This window comes from Lathamus discolor, chromosome 5, assembly GCF_037157495.1.
Source record: "Lathamus discolor isolate bLatDis1 chromosome 5, bLatDis1.hap1, whole genome shotgun sequence".
Taxonomy (NCBI): domain Eukaryota; kingdom Metazoa; phylum Chordata; class Aves; order Psittaciformes; family Psittacidae; genus Lathamus; species Lathamus discolor.
In genome coordinates, this window is record NC_088888.1 from 101,628,461 (window position 1) to 101,647,494 (window position 19,034).

General features: G+C 41.9%; 1 protein-coding gene across 1 annotated transcript; it reads right to left on the reverse strand.

The window, feature by feature from the left end:
- Positions 1 to 3,726: 3,726 nt before the first annotated feature.
- On the reverse strand, positions 3,727 to 19,034 carry MATN3 (matrilin 3). The gene is made up of 8 exons (XM_065679199.1): positions 18,890 to 19,034; positions 16,856 to 17,425; positions 13,314 to 13,436; positions 12,792 to 12,914; positions 11,625 to 11,747; positions 10,630 to 10,752; positions 5,933 to 6,040; positions 3,727 to 4,214 (listed from the first exon to the last, which is right to left on the reverse strand). The coding sequence occupies exons 1-8, from the start codon at positions 19,032 to 19,034 to the stop codon at positions 4,159 to 4,161; spliced, it is 1,371 nt and encodes a 456-aa protein (XP_065535271.1). The 3' UTR covers positions 3,727 to 4,158.

Genomic DNA, 19,034 nt, shown 5'->3' on the forward strand with positions numbered 1-19,034 from the left:
GCTCCGCTGTTTCCGGGAGCGGGAAGAGAAAGGTGGGCGCCACTAATGTGGTGGTGCCCGGCAGCGGGCTCCGGGCACAGCTCCTCATACCCATCTGGCCCAGCCCAGGGGTGCCTCCTGAGGCGGTGGCAGCCGTGAGGCACTGTCCTGCCTTTGTCTGTCGTCTGCCGGCAGCCACGGCAGAAGATGGCCCCTCTGAGCGGGAAGGTAGGCTGGGGGTTTGCTCCCCCTGCCTCAGTGGTTGACGGTCGTACACACCTTGGGTAGAAAGCACTGATAATTCATTAATAAAGGTCGCTCTGCTTTTACATGAGGGAAACCCGAAAGCTTGTGAATCCCAAATTGTTTGTACATAATGTTTTCAGTGTAACTTGCATCGGTATATCCTTAGCCTAAGCTCAGAGCTGCCCCAGTGGCTGAGGCACTGGGTGGCTTTCCCGCTCCCTCGGAAGGTGCAGCCTGCAGCTACAGCTAGGTCTGGGCAGGCAGCCGTTCACGTTCACAGATGAACAAAGCCCTGATTCAGTGGGTTAGAGGGGCTAAGGGAGCCCCATGGAAGAATCAAGCTTGGATTCATGCTGCACGAGGGGTGCGGCCTGGCTCTGCAGCTCTGACTCCAGGCTAGGTTGGACCCAGCTGTCAAATAAGTATTTTCCATACTGATGCTGTTTTGTAGCTGAACATGGGAGATGCGCAGAAAACTCTGTCCTGCGTCTTCTGCATCCTGCTCTTAAAGCTTGCCCGCCTGACACAGGAGGAGCAGAAGTGCTATGTCTCCCAGAGTATCTCCCTGGCTTTCATAGTGGCTAAGCAGTCCACAGTACAATTATCTACAACGCAAACACTGAAATATAAGCAACTTGTTTAATGTCAAAGGAGGATCACGTTAAAGTCAAGTTCTCAGACCTGTGTCTTGTCAGGGTTAGTGCTGTTCCCCTCAGAGGGGCTATCTGGAGGTGTAGAGGAATAGAGCCAGCCATGAGTTACCATCGGATCATCTTATTGAAGTTACATGAACATGCAGCAGTGAGGAGCACTGGGCATTCAGGTTTCTGATTGATGCCAACTTAGAAGCATAAGCATAAGACAGACCTATAAAGCAAAGCTGGCTGAACCCCTGTAAGCGTTTTAACTGAATAAGATAGCTAACTGTTATTTAAAAAATGCCTGAGGTCAAGCAGCTGGACTAGATGCTTGTTATAGGTCCCTTCCAACAGAAATACTCTAATCAGAATAAAACCAATTTTAAAATACCATCCAAAAGATCAAATTTAGTTATTTTCACAACAGTTCTCTGTATTAGTCTGAAAATTTTGCTGCCCCAATAAGTAAAATAATTTAATTACTTATTCAATATCAACAAGAATATATGTATTTCAGATCAAAATTTCAGTCAATAAGACATTCTGGTGTGTCCTATTTTAAAGATACCACATATATCACTTTGGAATTTTACCTGTTACTCACAAACACAAATTGAAAGAAGACAGTTGCTAAGAGGAATTGAATGTAAATGCTATCGGTCATAATGTAAAATGGAGTTATGCACACTAGTGCATGAAACAAAGCCTGCCCAGCTGACAGCTTGCAAGACACATCTGGCCTTCAGGACAATTTTCCACTATCGCATAAAATTATACCTCTCATCTGACAACTGGCCTTAGTGTAAATGGGACTGATGTCATCCACTCCCAGTTGCCAAGAAGTTGAAAAGTCTTGCATTAGATTTACAACTTGTTTATTCTTACCAATTATGGAGGCTAAGACATACTTCTGGCCCTACAAATCCTTGTATAATACCCATGTCTAAGCAGAGGACATGAATGTAAGCAAAGTGCTGAATATAAAACACCGTGACTTACAGAAAAATATGCATGCACAGCATTTTGAAGAAGCAAGTGTAGCATAGATAGGTTGTCCCATGATAACTTTAATTGAAATACAGCAAATTAGTGTCAGTGGGAACAAATCACAAAATAACAACCACAGACCAATCCAGCGGTCTTGGATAGTTTATAGTCTCATTTTTGTCCCATGTTCACTTGTGCTATTTGGTATTATCACATCACTGTATGGACATACCTGAAGTCTCACTCACATGTATAGAGAATGTGGTAAATCACAGAATAGTTAGGGTTGGGAAGGACCTTAAGATCATCTAGTTCCAACCCTCTTGCCATGGCCAGGGACACCTCACACTAAACCATGTCACCCAAGGCTTCATCCAACCTGGCCTTGAACACCGCCAGAGATGGAGCATTCACAGCTTCCCTGGGCAACCCATTCCAGTGCCTCACCACCCTCACAGTAAAGAACTTCTTCCTTATATCCAATCTGAACTTCCCCTGTTTAAGTTTTAACCCGTTACCTCTTGTCCTGTCACTATAGTTGCTAAAGAAGAGTCCCTCCCCAGCATCCCTATAGGCCGCCTTCAGGTACTGGAAGGCTGCTATGAGGTCTCCACGCAGCCTTCTCTTCTCCAGGCTGAACAGCCCCAACTTTCTCAGCCTGTCTTCATACGGGAGGTGCTCCAGTCCCCTGATCATCCTCATGGCCCTCCCCTGGACTTGTTCCAACAGTTACATGTCCTTTTTATGTTGACACCAGAAGTGCACACAATACTCCAAGTGAGGTTTCACAAGAGCAGAGTAGAGGGGCAGGATCACCTCCTTTGACCTGCTGGTCACACTCCTTTTGATGCAGCCCAGGATACGGTTGGCTTTCTGGGCTGCGAGTGCACACTGAAGCCGGCTCATGTTCATTTTCTCATCTACCAACACCCCCAAGTCCTTCTCTGCAGGGCTGCTTTGCCCGACCTGTAGCCGTGCCTGGGATTGTTCCAACTCAGGTGTAGGACCTTGCACTTGGCATGGTTAAACTTCATAAGGTTGGCATCAGCCCACCTCACAAGCGTGTCAAGGTCCCTCTGGATGGCATTCCTTCCCTCCAGCATTATCAACCAAACCCCACATCTTGGTGTCATCGGCAAACTTGCTGAGGGCACACTCAATCCCAGTGTCCATGTCACCAAACTTCTGCCTGTTGATTTTCCTTGCAATTGTTTGTATCTATTATATGCAGGGTATGAAGCAAGCACAGATGTCATTATAATATGTCCTTGGCATACCAGCAACTGATGTAATATTTTGTGTAACTATATTGCAGATCTATACAAAATATGTTGGATTTTTCAATTCTTAAAAAAATATATTCTTCTAACCATAGTTTTGACTCCATCTTCAAATGTATTTAAAAATAGTTTTTAAAGTATTTGGACTTATAAACGCCAAGTGCACAAAATGAGTGGATTCTTTAATGATTACATTTTTTTATTGTTAGCTTGCATGTTTTGTCCTACAAGCCAAACTGACACAGCTAGTCTCAGTAAAGTCCATGGAACGAGGACAGAAATAACTACTAACAAACATAAATTTTGCAGTATAAAAAAAACTGAAATTGGAGGTCACCTTTATCCTTCTGAGTGTCAAACAACATTATTAAGACTTGAAATTACTTGAAAGCCTTTTATCTATATTAACAAGGACTTGCAGGTTTTAAAATCAAGACGGGTTTTTTCCAACTGTGTGGCTTGGGGATAGTCCCCTGTTTAATTCTGTCAACGTCTGCCATGTATGCTTCCTTTGTCTTTGAGGTTTTGTTTCCTGGTTTTTGGTAAACCCTTTATACACACATAATTTTTCAGTTAGATATACAAACCGTTCCAACTTCAGTGTGCATAATACACTTTATTTTATTAAAATAAGTTACAAGATCCCAACTTACTTTCTCATTTAATGGATAGAAGACATGGGCACACTATTTACTCTGCCTTGCCATTTCAGTTTGATACAATGTCATATACTGTATCCTTTATTTATTTACTTTTAAACAAGATAATAAAAATGCAGTTACTGCAGAAAAGCAGTACCTGCTGTACTGCTTGTACAGCAAAGCACAGCGGGTACAGATAGCTTTATGGTTATAAAGTGACTGCACTTGAAGATCCAGGGTCTGTTGTCTTCCTGAAGTCTTCTTGACATATTATTTGTCAGTAACGACAAACCAACTGCTGTTTTGTGAGCTGTGCAACAAAATAAAGCTTGCTGAACTCAATAAAAAGGATTGATTCTGAAAGAGTATTTGAAGTAGAATGATAGCTCAGACAACCTGCTGTCTGCCTTGATATGCCTCCAGCTTCTCAGACACTTCATCTAGTGGTCAATTGTTAAGGGTAAAAATATCAGTGTCTACAAGGTTTGTTTTATCTATAAACTTTCTCATTGCTACATTTTCAACAAACAGTCTGTTTTCCAGGTGAGATCAATACATGCATGGACCACAGACTGCAAAACATTTTAGAGATGTGTCAATGTCTGGCAACTTCCCAAATGATCTCAGCAACCCTAATTTCTTATAAGTTGGACCAAGTAACATTCAGAGCTAAAGAGCAGCAGGTGACTGTCTCTGCTGCTTTTTCCAGGTTGCCTTGAAAGCATGCTAGGGATACAAATTGACCACCAAAGAATAACTTTGGAAGAAAGCCTCAGTTATTTGTAATAAAGTGTATTCCTAATCTGAAACCACTGCATTTTATTCCGTATCTTTGGGGCAGAAAGACTGATCTCTGAAGGACAGGATATTATTGAGATGATGTTACAGGTTTCATTATCTTGGTGCTCAGCTTTAACTACTTGGATTCCACGGAATTATATATTACAATCCAAGGAAAATCAGTATCTTCCCTTCACTTTTTCCAGACTGAACTCCAAGCACACTGCAAGAAGAGGGATTTGCAATCAGATCTTATAAAAATAACTTAATTTATTCAAGCACTGGGGAAGTCTTGTGTCATTGGCAGTTTTCATTTGCCTTTCAGAAACTTTGGTCACCTGAGAAATTAGTTTATCTGTATAAATGAGTTCACATATAAAACTTACTAGTTTGCTCTCCTTCTTTGATTAATCCTAGATACCCCACTCTTCCTTGATTTTGAAGCCCCAGGGATCAGGATGACAACCACAGGCATAGCGCTCATCTAAATCAATTCCTGTTTGAACAAGAGCATCTTTTACAAGAAAAAAGCACGCAGTCTCAAAAATTTCCAGTGAGGAAAATCTGTCACAATCTTTGGCAAATCTTTGGCAAACTGTGATCAACCACTGTCACATCTAAAAGTTGCGCCTTATGATGAATCACAGTTTGACCAGCTTTAACTTCCAGTTACTAGCTCCTGCTATGCCATCTGAGGGCATTTATTACATCATTCAGGTTTGCTGTGGTCCAGAGTTCACTACTTTCACTTTTTTGTTTGCTTTTTCCTCTCCCACGTTTGTAAAATGTTGGGCTTACACCCAACAGCCTCTACTTGGATGTCTCATGGAACCAAGCTTTGCCTCCAACATCATCACCCTGCCTTGAAGCTCTCCCATTCTCCTATATCCCAGCAGCTGGATATTCATAGGTTAGCACATTTTCATGGAAAACAAGAAGGTCCATCAAAATTGCCTGGTACAATGCCTGCCTGCAGAGGTGGGATGCAGAGGAATACTGCAGCTGATGGGACTGTGTTCACCCTGTCTGTGAAGTTGTCTTTAAAATTTGGGACGTAATAGGAGGGATCAAAAGTAAGCATTTGCTGTAACAGTAAAAGTCATCTGGAAAAATTATGACTAAAGCAGTGCAACATAGCATATATAACGTAGGGGTTGTGGGTATATGTATTTTATCTTTATCTTGGTACTAAAGCCCTTCAATAAAATGTGAGAACGTAGTATTTGAAATAAACGAGATTTTGCTCTATAATATTTCTAAAATCACCATGAAAATACTTTCTGTGTTAAGGTATTTTCATTCCACAGCTTGTATCAAAACAGATACCTCTAAAATACTAGTAAATAGCTGAATGCAGAAGATCATATAAGAAAAAGGATATATTTTGTAGACAGAGCTTCAAGGCGTGAGGTGACTGAGTCCTGCAGGGCAGCTATGGCTTCACACTTACAGGACTCTTCAGTAGTTACGAGACTGCTTGTTATGGCTCCTAAGAAAGAAAACAACATTTACAATATTTATAACAGTTATCAAACACTTAAATCCCAGGAAAACACTTGATTCTGCAATGGGAGTTGGCCTCATGCTGTGAGACTATAGCAAGCACTGAAACCCAGGGCAGCTGGGAAGGAGGGACGAGGGCTGGTGGGGAGACACAAATTCCACTAGACCAGGTTCCTCAAAGCCCCTGGCCTTGAGCACTGCCAGGGATGGGGCAGCCACAGCTTCTCTGGGCAACCTGTGCCAGTGCCTCACCACCTTCGCAGTGAAGAATTTCTTACTTATATCTAAATGTATCTAAATAGAATCTAAATCTATACAAAGTCAAGGTTGCTGCCTTGTCAAAGCTGGACTGTAATGGCATTTAGGGTACCAATCATTGCCAAACCCAGCACTCCTGAGAATGCATTAGTCCAAAGTTAAGCCTCCGGGAGTTTTGCAAGTTAAGCAGGAAGGCACGTAGTGATTTTAACCCCATAAAGAGTCAGTCACTGTCAGAGATTCGTCAGTTTCCATCAGTTTCTGAGTTGTAGATGGAATTAGATACTGAAATCTCAGCTTGGGAAGAAAGAAGAAGAATGTAATTTGCCACTGGTAAATAATACAAAAATGAAAGCAGGAACACATTCATTCATTTAAAATACTAAGCAATAGAATTCAGCTAGATTATCAATGTGTATCATAGATACAATGTGTATCACCCCACAAGTACTACTGGTTTGTAACATTGGCAATATACATGCATAAGGAGTATAATTTTTGATTCAAGAGGTGTGAACATTCCAATGTCACATGAATATGGACAGAGGGAACAACCTATTCAAACAGGCCAAAATGAATTTAAAATCTAGTAGAAAGGCACAGCAGTATTAATTGAGGAGCCAGATAGTATGACAGAGAAGTCATTAATCTGTTAAGCAAGAGAAAGCAAGCATTGCCCTACTCCACAGTGGTTCCATTGAATCTGTTCCTAGGTCTTGCCCTCAGTCTTCCAAATTTACAGGGGACTAGCCTCAGCTGTCCTGAAGAATTCCTTTTTTGCCATAATCCACCACAAGACCAGGGATGATCACAAAGGGCTCAGAGATGATAATTTCATTGTGGTATAATGTGAGTTCTTAGCTACGTGAAAGGCAATCTAACTTCACCTATTCTACAAAGAAAATAAGAGTTAAGCTGTACCACTTGCTGCAGGCTTATAACAAACACATCAACAGCTACAGAAGCACAAGTACTGTAGTGAGATTACCATCTACATGTGAGACCAGAATAATAAGCTTCCAAAGGTAGAGCCTTCTTAAAGAGGACCCACAAGTATGAAATACCCTTTCAACAGGTTATCAAGAGGTAGTACCTGCATGTAATATCTGTCTCTTTATACATGCTTTTTTTTACATTGCCTCCAAAGGCAATGACAGCAGATTATTCAGTAATTTTTTCTGTAGATATATAAATGTATAGCTGATAAATGCAAAACAAATAAGGTGAGCATTATAACAGTAAAGCAATAGAAATATTATACCTGGATACAATATCTCTTTTTTTTTTTTCTGAATTTTGGGTTCTTTTTTTGTTTCTCAACCATGCCATCGATACTTCCATTTTGCAGGGAAACTGCAAAGTCTATGAACAAATTCATTTCTAGCATGGAGAAATTACTTAGTCTTAGAGCCAGTGTTGAAACTGGTGTCTCCTTGATTCCACTGAACCGGTATTTGTTCAGCTTCCTTCTTTGGAACATTTCACAGGCTTTATGGTCAATGTACAAAGAAGAGCTGTTCAAGAGTCAGTTGGAGGAAGGCCAGCTCAAAATACCACAGCAACGTGGCTGGTTTCTAACCAACTGCCAGGGGTTTTTTTATGTTTCAAATGAAATTCTCCAATGACAGATACAGATCTAGATACAGATCCTCCTTGGATTATGTCCATTTTAACAAAATTACTTTTCCAGCCAACCTTGGCAACTGCCCAAGGGTACCCTGAAGTCTTCTACAGTTCTTCTGTGAAATGCAGAGTCCTCCAGTATTTGATATTCAAAATCTTGGACACTCGTATTGCCACTGGGATGCTCAACAAGTCATACCAAACATGCTAGAGTTATGTTTTAATAGTGCATTTTACTGTTTAAGTATACTGTTACACTGTTTAAGCCCAGACCTATTAAAAACTACTATATTTACAGATGGCATTTGGCTATATCCACCTATTTTATAACTTTGCTCTTACATGGGGTTCTTAGCCACGTGGTGTAATGGCAAGTTATTCCTGCTCTGAACCAGAAATCATACTAGGTACCTCTTGAGGTCCCTTCCAGTCTGACTATGATTACTTTGTACAATCTGTGTTCACTTGGATCACAGCTGCCTGGCCTCACCAGATGTGAAGTGCTAGACCACCTCCAAAGGCATGCTAGGAAAAGTTTCCAGTACACAGTAACTTTAGTCAGGAGACCAGGAAGGGAAGGAAAATTCCCTTCTAAAATGATTGCATATTTACTATGACACAAAGTCCCTGAGAGGCTAATGAAACAAACAGCAACATGAAATTCAGTTGGGAGGGGAGGACATCACATCAAACTGTCTCCTGCATGGAGATTCACAGATTCACAGTACAGCAAAGTGTTTTACTGTGTGACTAACACCAACTCTTCTCTCTTTAATTATGTCTCAGATCTAGGCTAACTGAATATTGCATATTTTATATATAGAGAGAGTGAAGGCTTTAGTTTTAAGATGATAAAGGCCAAATGGTAAGCAGTTACTAGCATTGTTACATATAAAGTGCTTCTGTATCTCTGAATGTTGCTCAAAGTGGTAAAGGCAAAGTGATACAGAACTGTGTTATAACATGTGAATGCATGTGTAAATTTGTCAAACAGATCCAGTCCTTCTAATGAGAGCTGGGACTGTGAGAATGAAGACCCTAGGCCCACTGTAGAAGAGGATCTGGTTTGAGACCATCTTAAGAACCTGAATGTGCACAAGTCCATGGGACCTGATGAAATCCATCTGTGGGTCCTGAAGGAGCTGGCAAATGAAGTTGCTAAGCCACTGGCCATCATATTTGAAAAATCATGGCAGTCAGGTGAAGTTCCCCACGACTGGAAAAAGGGAAATATAACCCCCATTTTCAAGAAGGGGAAAATGGAAGACCTGGGGAAATACAGACCAGTCAGTCTCACCTCTGTGCCTGGCAAAATCTTGGAGCACATTCTCCTGGACAGCATGCTAAGGCACATGAAAAACAACAAGGTGCTTGGTGACAGCCAGCATGGCTTCACTGAGGGGAAATCCTCCCTGACCAATTTGGTGGCCTTCTATGATGGGGCTACGGAACTGATGGACAGGGGCAGAGAACCTGATGTCATCTACCTGGACTTGTGCAAAGTGTTCGACGCTGTCCCACATGACATCCGTCTCTCTAAATTGGAGAGACATCAATTTGATAGATGGAACACTCGGTGGACAAAGAACTGGCTGGACGGCCACATGCAAAGAGTTGTGGTCAATGGCTCAATGTCTGGCTGGAGACCAGTAACAAGTGGTGTCCCTCAGGGATCGGTGTTGGGACCAGTCTTGTTCAACATCTTCATCGCTGACATGGACAGTGAGATTGAGTGCGCCCTCAGCAAGTTTGCCGATGACACCAAGCTGTGTGGTTCGATTGATATGCTGGAGGGAAGGGATGCCATCCAGAGGGACCTTGACACGCTTGTGAGGTGGGCTGATGCCAACCTGATGAAGTTTAACCATGCCAAGTGCAAGGTCCTGCACCTGGGTCAGAGCAATCCCAGGCACAGCTACAGGCTGGGCAAAGCAGCCCTGCAGAGAAGGACTTGGGGGTGTTGGTAGATGAGAAAATGAACATGAGCCGGCTTCAGTGTGCGCTCGCAGCCCAGAAAGCCAAACATATCCTGGGCTGCATCAAAAGGAGTGTGACCAGCAGGTCAAAGGAGGTGATCCTGCCCCTCTACTCTGCTCTTGTGAAACCTCACCTGGAGTATTGTGTGCACTTCTGGTGTCAACATAAAAAGGACATGGAACTGTTGGAACAAGTCCAGAGGAGGGCCACGAGGATGATCAGGGGACTGGAGCACCTCCTGTATGAAGATGGGCTGAGAAAGTTGGGGCTGTTCAGCCTGGAGAAGAGAAGGCTGCATGGGGACCTCATAGCAGCCTTCCAGTATCTGAAGAGGGGCTTATAGGGATGCTGGGGGTGGACTGTTCATTAGGGACTGTAGTGATAGGACAAGGGGTAATGGGTTAAAACTTCAACAGGGGAAGTTTAGATTGGATATAAGGAGGAAGTTCTTTCCTGTTAGGGTGGTGAGGCACTGGAATGGGTTGCCCAGGGAAGCTGTGTATGCTCCATCTCTGGTGGTGTTCAAGGCCGGGTTGGATGAAGCCTTGGGTGGCATAGTTTAGTGTGAGGTGTCCCTGGCCGTGGCAGGAGGGTTGGAACTAGGTGATCTTAAGGTCCTTTCCAACCCTAACTATTCTATGATTCTATGATTCTATTTCAATACATGTACTGAGCTGGAGAGGGTATGGGGGATATAGAACAGCAATCTGCTCTTACTTGAGCAAGTCTTCTTGTCTGGGTTCAGGTTGTAGCCTTCGTAGCAGTCACAAGTATAGGACAGATCGTGTCTCACACAGACCTGCTCACAGTCATGCCTTCCGGGTTCACACATGTCCACAGCTAAGGTAGACAACATGAGGAGAGAAGAATATTAGCCAATACCCAAAAATTCAGACTTTTAAACTGGTGTTAGTAGTTCCCTTTTGCCAATATATCTTCATTTAGAATCAAACCAGGATCTTTTTATTGCATGTCAGCACACTATTAGCCATAGCAGGGAAATCAAAGAGTGTTTCCATCTTGCAATCAGCATCATAAAATTAACACAATTTTTGGAATATTGGCAACACTATTTTGCAGTTATAACAGATTGCAAAAGGAATTGATTTAGCAGTGATCCAGCTGCAAAGTAATTATCCAAAGGAATTTCAGAGAAGAAATAACTGGATTTTAAGAAATTATTTGGCATGATTTCAGCTTTAATTGGTTTGAGTAAGACACTGTTTCACAGAGTGAAAACATCATAAACAGAAGAGTATACATGGCTGCTGAATAAAAATGAGACTTGGCACCCGCTGCCAGTTACAAAGTGGGCACCTTATGTGTGAGGCTGATGATTTCTGCCAAATTTAACACATCAGCTCTGAAAGGGCAAGTTGAGAGGGAGTTCCTATATTTCATAGAATCATAGAATAGTTAGGGTTGGAAAGGACCTCAAGATCATCTAACCTATTTGGATATCTATGCAGTAAGGAGGTCCAGTAATGCACAAGGAAAGAAAGAATGATGGAAAGAAAGAACAAATTGAAAGAAAAATTAAAAACAGAAAAGTGAAGACCCCTCCTGGACCTAGACTGTTTTTGTTACATCACAAAAACCTGCATGGATGAGAAACTCTTGAATAATTTATCAGAGAAATAACACAAATTAACCTGTTTTTTAAGAGCTACTTGCTTTTAGCTGAACACAGTATTTCCCTAATCAGGTCTCACCTGAGCAAGTCTTCTTGTCTGCATTCAGAGTGTATCCTTCATAGCAGTCACAGCTGTAGGATCCATCATTATTCAAACACACCTGTGCACAATCATGCCTTCCAGGTGCACACATGTCGGTGGCTGTGGTGAACCATGTTTTAGAAAAGAAACCTATTAATCCCTCCCAGACACTCAAGCATTTTAAATTCTTCAACATTCATAAATACAATTTAATTAGGATTCTAATTAGGATTCAACCAGCACCCTACTACATTATTATATTATGCTGCAGACAACTAAATTCAGTTACTAATTATTTAATGCAGGAGGCAGATACCAGGACTGCAAGACATTATTACACCACATCTCACACAAGTCTGATTTTCACGAGCAATTATAACCGTGCTGAATATGCCCAGTAAGTATGAAGCTAAAACACCATACTGAGAAAAACACAAATGCACCAATAAGCAGGACTACAAGAAGATTATGTTCTCTGTTCACAAATAAGAAGAGTGAAAACTTAAGTGGGAAGAATGCTTATGTGCTGTTAAACGGAGGGGTGCACTTACCAGTTATAAAATAGCTACCCTAAGGCTGGTGCTGATGAAAACTTCTGGATTGAAAGAAACAACAGAGAGAAGTATTTGGAGAGAAAAAAGTTTTTATAATAAGCAATTTTTTTCAGAGTGCCAGTTCAAGGAGTAGAAAAGGAAGAAGCTGCTGTCCAGGGTTGCTGTATAGCAGAACCCTACGCAACTTTGGGAGCAGAAGCAGCAAGCTGTAAAAACCCCCATGTTTCAACAGGAAAGATGGAGAGGACATGGGAAAATCATGAGGCTCTAAGTTCTCTATGGACCTGTGGCACTCACTCTCCAGTGGAGACACAGTGCTGGAGGGCATCTCCAAGTAGGTTCATTCTCTCTGAGGGACTAAGTTTATGAAGTACTATGAAGACCATAAAGTGGTAGGTAAGTGCCACATTGCATTTTTTTAATCAATGCATTTAAAGAAAAATGCAATGCTGCTGTTATTGGAACCAAGGGAAAAGGCTCCAGGTCAACTCTTATTTTAAGTGTTGATGTCTGTAAGCAATTTTTCAACTAGAAACAATGAGGGTAACTCGCAGAAAACATGTCCATGTCTCCATAAATTTCATATATTAAAGTAGCCTTTAACTCTTACGTGAGCAAGTCTTCCTGTCTGAATTCAGGGTGTAGCCCTCATAGCAGTTACAGACATAGGATCCGTTTTTTCTCACACAGATCTGATCACAGTCGTGTCTTCCAGGTGCACATATGTCCACAGCTGCAAAACACATGTTAAAACAAGTAACTGTTAATATAAAGCAGTTAAAGATGGAGTGCATATTCACATTATCAGATAGATTTGGAATCAGCTCAGAAACTGCAATAGTAATTGGAAGAATTAGAGTAACTGGTAGGAGAAAGTATCTATACAGTGTCTACATCTGAAGACTTTGTTATGTCATCTGGCCCTAATGAATGTATCTGTAGGCATACAGATAACAAGGATGGTGATAGAATCAAACTATTTCTCACCATACTTGCAGCAAAGTTTTATTTATTATTTAAGATACAGATGTTCATTATTTCAACAGAAATACACAAGTAGCTTCTCAAATCCCATTATGGTGTTAAAAAGTGGTATTTTTCTAGTTGAGCATATTTACTGAAGGAGTAATACCTGAGCAGGTTCTTTTATCTGGATTCAGAGCATAGCCTTCATAGCAATCACAAAGGTAGGATCCACTGTTGCTCACACAGATCTGCTCACAGTCATGGGCTCCAAGTGCACACACATTCACAGCTCCAAAGGGTATTTACAGAAAAAGAATTTCAGTTATCCCCAAGGAAAGAACCAGTCATGAATAATTTATGCTTACAAAAGTACATCTTGCACTGTTTGCTGGATTAGTAGCAGTAAACGTCAGTGCTGTGTCACTGTCACAGAAAGTTACAGGCATCTTTTGCATCATTCTATAGCCAGAAGAGGTCATGACTGACACTGGAACAACTGCATTGAAGTAACACAACACCTGAGGTGGCAGCCAGGATGGATGAAAATTGCGCAACAGGGAGAGATTTTAAGCATTTTGTAACATAACACTGGAAATGAGAACTCAGCAATGAAAAAGACCTGGTCATTTTTATCCAGTCTCTTTCTATTACAGACAAGCAGCTGAAATAATCCCAAAATGTATGTCACTGTCTGGCAGCTTACTAACTTCTGCTCACTGGCATGCAACCTGATTTATTAATTCCTGCTGCACTGTAAAAAACTCCCATGTAAACTGAAATGCAACAGAAAATAATAAAATAAAATAAAATAAAATAAAATAAAATAAAATAAAATAAAATAAAATAAAATAAATAAAATAAAATAAAATAATAACAAAAATAGCAACAGAAAGAACTTCAAGACCAGGAGGACAAGAAAAATGGCTCAGAGGTGCTAGGATAACACACTGTCTCCTCAGGGATAAAAAAAGTGTCTGTGTCATGATAATCTAGATGTATCAGCCAGCAAAAAACCCCACCATTCCAAATGGGGGTGTGAGGGCTGCAGTTGCCCTGACCGATCAGATTAAAAAGTCAAGACCAAAAGAAGATATGGAGGAAAAAGTTTCTACAGTAAGGTAGCTTTACAGGCACATGGATCTCTGAATTAAAGGACAGTACAGAAATAATTGTCCAAACCTCAAAGAGCTGAGAAGCTGAAACTGCAAACTACAAAATGAGATTGAATTTTTGGGGACTAGCTAATTCCTCAGCAAGCAGTAAGGTCATCTGCCCCATCAGACTGAGAAAACAGCAAACAGTGATTGGAAAAGCAGTGTGATGGATGACAGCTGATCCATGTGTGCTGTGGTGACAGGACACATGACACAACTGTGGTAATGCTGGGCCATCTCTGCAATGCACTATATGTGTTGACAGTCTTTTCCTTTACAGCTGGTCTAACCAAATAACTTATTAATTACCGATTAGTTTTTCTCAAGTATATCTAGCTTTAGATCTGCCACTTCTTTGGTGCTTCTGTTTCTCCCCACAGACTGTAAAGGAAACCTAAATACTCTCTTGCAATGTGGCTATGGACTACTGGTAAAATCAAACTGGAAAGCCATAGTGGTGAGTTAAGAAATGAGAAGACAGAGTGCTTGAATCTTCTCGTGTATTTCTGAATGCAAGGCAACACTTCCCTTTTTCTAAAAAATTGACAATTTTGATGTCCCCTAATAAGCTTATAAGGTCTTGTCCTTCCATTTGTAAAAACAAATCTGAAACCAATCCAGCATCTTTTCATTCTGCTACACCCTTGGGAATAGGAGAATTCATCTCCATGACTTATGAACAAAATCTGTGGGTGATATTTTCAAACATAACTGAGAAGCTCAGACTCAAATGGTCAGATTTCTGTGGTAGGAAAGTCTAGCCTCCACTGACTTGGACACAGATTCAAGACTAAGATTTTCCACTTCCAGGATGGTCTCATGTTGAACGATGCTCTCAATGCATCAAGAACTTGATGTTAGCCAACCATTTTGCCCCTGAACATTAGTTTCACTGTTCTTGGTTCACCCTACAAACAAATTTATTTGCCTTGGCCAAAGCAAAGAAAATCCTAATTGTCGCTGGTGGGGCTAGATTTCTGACCAAAAAGCAGCCTGCAGCTGGAAAAGACCCAGTTTATCCACAAAGTCTTACAAGAACCTTTTAGATTCATTTGGTTTGTGGGAACCTTTTTAAAAACTATTCCGTTTACCCTGTTCATGAATCCCACAGATCCTGGCTAACTGCACTCAGTTACACTGGAAGTGTGTATGTGTGAGCTCTCTTTGATTTATCCTCCAGCCTAGTGAGACCATAATTTCTATACTCTGGCACAATAAACAGTGAGTTTACTCTTAAGAACAAGAGATTTTTCTATGGTGCTATGAAAGGACTTGCTTTGGCAAGAACATAAGTGGAGAATTAGTGCTATGTTCACAGCACACATACCTGTCCAGCTAGATGGGCACTTGTACCCTTCCAGCTACCAGAGTGAGGGTCTGGTCACATCAGCAACCCAACATGATGTCAAACCAAACCTCAAGGCTTTTACTATGTTAATTATTGGGTAAAGTGTCCTGCCTGCAGATAGTTCTACACATTTATTTCATACCTAGAAAAAGCCATCTATTCACTCCGAATGTATTCAAGAGGTATGGTGGTAATTTTTAGTAAGGTTCTGAAATAACAAAGTAAGACATTGCCAACCAAGTTCCTGAGGCAATGGCTGTTATTTTAATTCTCTTATAATGTTCTTTTCACCCAATTTTAGCCATTACTTGATGGAGACACCTTTTACAAGAAATTTCCTTAGAAATCTACTAGAAAATTCTACTTCATATGACTTTTTAACAGTTAAAATGTTGTAATTTGACTTTTGTGAGTAGGACTGTGTCATAGCTATCTATAGGAAGTTCTAAATACTCCAGGTACATGACCTGTTTCTTCTGTAAATGAGAATAACAACTCACACTGGCCTAAGATTACAAGTGGAGTCCTAGCACAAACCAAATAGACATCTATCATTTTTCCAAGAGCAGCCCTGAAAAAGCTAAGCTAATTCAACCTGTCCCACAGTTCTCTGTCTAAATCAAGTTGCAGAGAAACAGAGAAAGGTCCAAGTCTGGCTCACCAGCAATGGCCAGCAATGCCTGCAGAGTGAAAGCCCATCCGGAGATGAGCTGCTTTTTTGTTTGGGCACTTCATCCTGCACCAAATTTCTCCAGCTAGAGTGGTTGTTCAACTGCTACACTGATTTTCTTACTCTGACTCTATAAGAAACCCTTCAGCACCACACTCCCACCCTACTTGCTTCCCAGTGAGATGAGAAAAGACATGAGGAGACTGCACAGCTCCAGTGTGGGCTCTGAGTAAGTCAGTAAAAATACGTAGCCAAATCAAAGCCAGATTGACCTGCTTTCTCTTGCACTAAATCAGATCAACTAGGAACAAAAAAGGTCCTCTGAAGTCAGATCTGTTACTTGCACAGTAAGGTCATCACTGAAAATTAAAGGTCATTACTTGGCCTCCACTGAATAAAAGGATTGGCTTGTTTGTTCAATAGATGGCAAATGCATAACACTTCTGAAAAAGAAACACTGCTTTCTGAGGGAGTAGGACCACAGTAGAAGCCAAAAGGAGCCAAATTAGACTGTCCTGTTGGGCTGACCGCCTTACCACAGAAAGTCTCTCTGAACTGTGATGTCAGCTTTTCGATCACACCGTAGGTCTCCACATAGAAGACATGTTCATCCGGTGGTTCACTGGCCATTATCCTCAGGGACTGCATGTCTGCCCGGTCTACCCCAATTGCATAGATCTCGATGCCAGCGATCCGGGCTCTTGCTGCCACGTCTTGAACCTCGTCTTGTGGCCGTCCATCTGTCACAATAATGACTACCTTGGGGATATTGAAGGTTGCTGGCCGGGTGCCCATTTCCTCCGTGAGGACTTCATCCATGGCAGTTTGGATGGCAAGGCCGGTCATTGTGCCAGCAGACAAGGGCTCAATGTGCGATATAGCCTCTTTCATCGATGCTTTATCAAAGTAGGTCCGGAGAGGGAACTCTACTTTAACAGTGCTGGCATAATTCATGACTGCCACACGGGTTGTTCTTTCACCGATGTCCAGAGTATCAATCATTTTTGACAAGAAGATTTTCACTTTCTCAAACTCTTCAGGTCGGACACTGCGGGAGCTGTCTATGATGAAGACGAGGTCGAGGGGCCGGTTCTTGCAGGCAGCATCTGTCGAGAGGGAAGGGAGACATTTCAGTCATCTCCTACACAGGACCAGAGCTCTCCCCCTTGGGCAGTGAGAGCTGTCATGGCAAATTGCTCCTACCAGATAGATGGTGGCACCCTTCATTCTTTCCTAAAGAGCTTTAAATTACAGTGAGCAACACATTAGAAATTCTTAAGTGTTAATTTTGACAAGTAACCAGTAACTGAATTTTTCTAAGCAGTAACTGATAGGCCTACATTTGAGCTCAGAAGATGTCTAACTATCCTCGAAACAAAGGGTTGTGTTCACATGTAACAGCCAATGCAGGAATTTAGCAATCGTATATAATGTACTTACTTTTTATTTTCGTAAAGATAAAGCCTGAATTCCATTTTTATAAATTACAGAAATAAGATGGTAAAACAACAGGCTAGATTACATCATGAACAGGTCCTAACAATACAGATTGATGATTAGGAATTATTTCTTGTTTGTAACTCACAAACCAAAGTACACAACAAGAAGAAATAGCAGCCAACAGGAAAAAGATGCAAACAGTGCTGAGATAAGGGCTTCTTTATAAGTTGTTACTGTCCTAAGGCTTCTAGAGCAGAGAAAAAAAAATGAAATTACTTTTGAAGCGATTTTACATGTAAAAAAACCACAAACATTTACAGAGATTTCTAGCTTCCAAAATTCCTCATTGACATAGAAATCTACACAGAAACAGAAAAGCCAAAACTTTGCTTCCAATGCATTAAAAAACTTTTTTTCTCTTGTGAAAAAGGAAGGAAAAAAATCAAATTGTGCAGGTAGAGCTTACTCCTATCAGGAAACACAGCAACAGAGTTGATTTTGCCTTTGGACAGAGTAATGGACTGGATGGAGCTAGGATGCCCTCCAGGTGTGTTATAGACAGTTCTACACGCATTCCACAGCTCAGTTTTTTGCATAATGATTTAGAAGAATGGCTTTGTGCCCTCTGGGAAGCTGAGAAAATGAAATGTTTGCGCATGGACATGTAGCTCAAGTCATGGAAGAAAAAGACTCATAACTCATGTCCAAAAAAAAAAAAAAAAAACAAAAACAAACAAAAAACTAGTACAAGGCTTGTAAGGAGAAAAAAATTACGTTTCAGATTAAGGGGAAAAAAACCCAAAACGTTTTCAGTAGCCTGATCCTTCCATGGCTCTGAAATAAAGACGTTTCAAGAAGTGAACCCAGGTAGGGAAGAGCTACGTCGGGTTTAGAGATTAGCAAGGCCAGTTTTGCACAAGAAAAAGCAGTTAGCACTTGCCCCTGCAAGCGAGCGGTCCTCGGACCACTGCAGCTACAGGGAGGTGCCGTGGGGCGCAGGTTCCCGGCAGTGCCCTGGGCAGCTCAGCACGTCAGGCACAGGGAGCAGAAGCAGCGCTGGAAGAGCGGCGAGTGCAGCAGGGAGGGAGGCAGGGAGCGAGCGGCGGGATCACCCCCGGGCCGGCCGGTACCTGCGGCGGCGAGGCCCCCGGAGCGGCTCCCGGGCGGGCGCGGCTGCCGGCGCAGGCGGCGCGGGGAGCCCCGCTCCGCGGGCAGCAGCTGCGGCAGCAGCAGCAGCGCCAGGCAGCAGCCGAGGACGCCGAGCTCCCGCCGCAT

What these genes read in the sequence shown, in the direction of transcription:
- MATN3 (XM_065679199.1), bottom strand. Translation starts at nt 19,034, where the DNA reads ATGCGGCGGGAGCTCGGCGTCCTCGGCTGCTGCCTGGCGCTGCTGCTG. An exon ending in GTTCAGAGAGACTTTCTGTG is followed by an intron (nt 13,437 to 16,855) that starts GTAAGGCGGTCA and finishes TACCCTTTGGAG; the next exon opens with CTGTGAATGTGTGTGCACTT. An exon ending in AGACAAGAAGACTTGCTCAG is followed by an intron (nt 10,753 to 11,624) that starts GTGAGACCTGAT and finishes TGTCTACCTTAG; the next exon opens with CTGTGGACATGTGTGAACCC.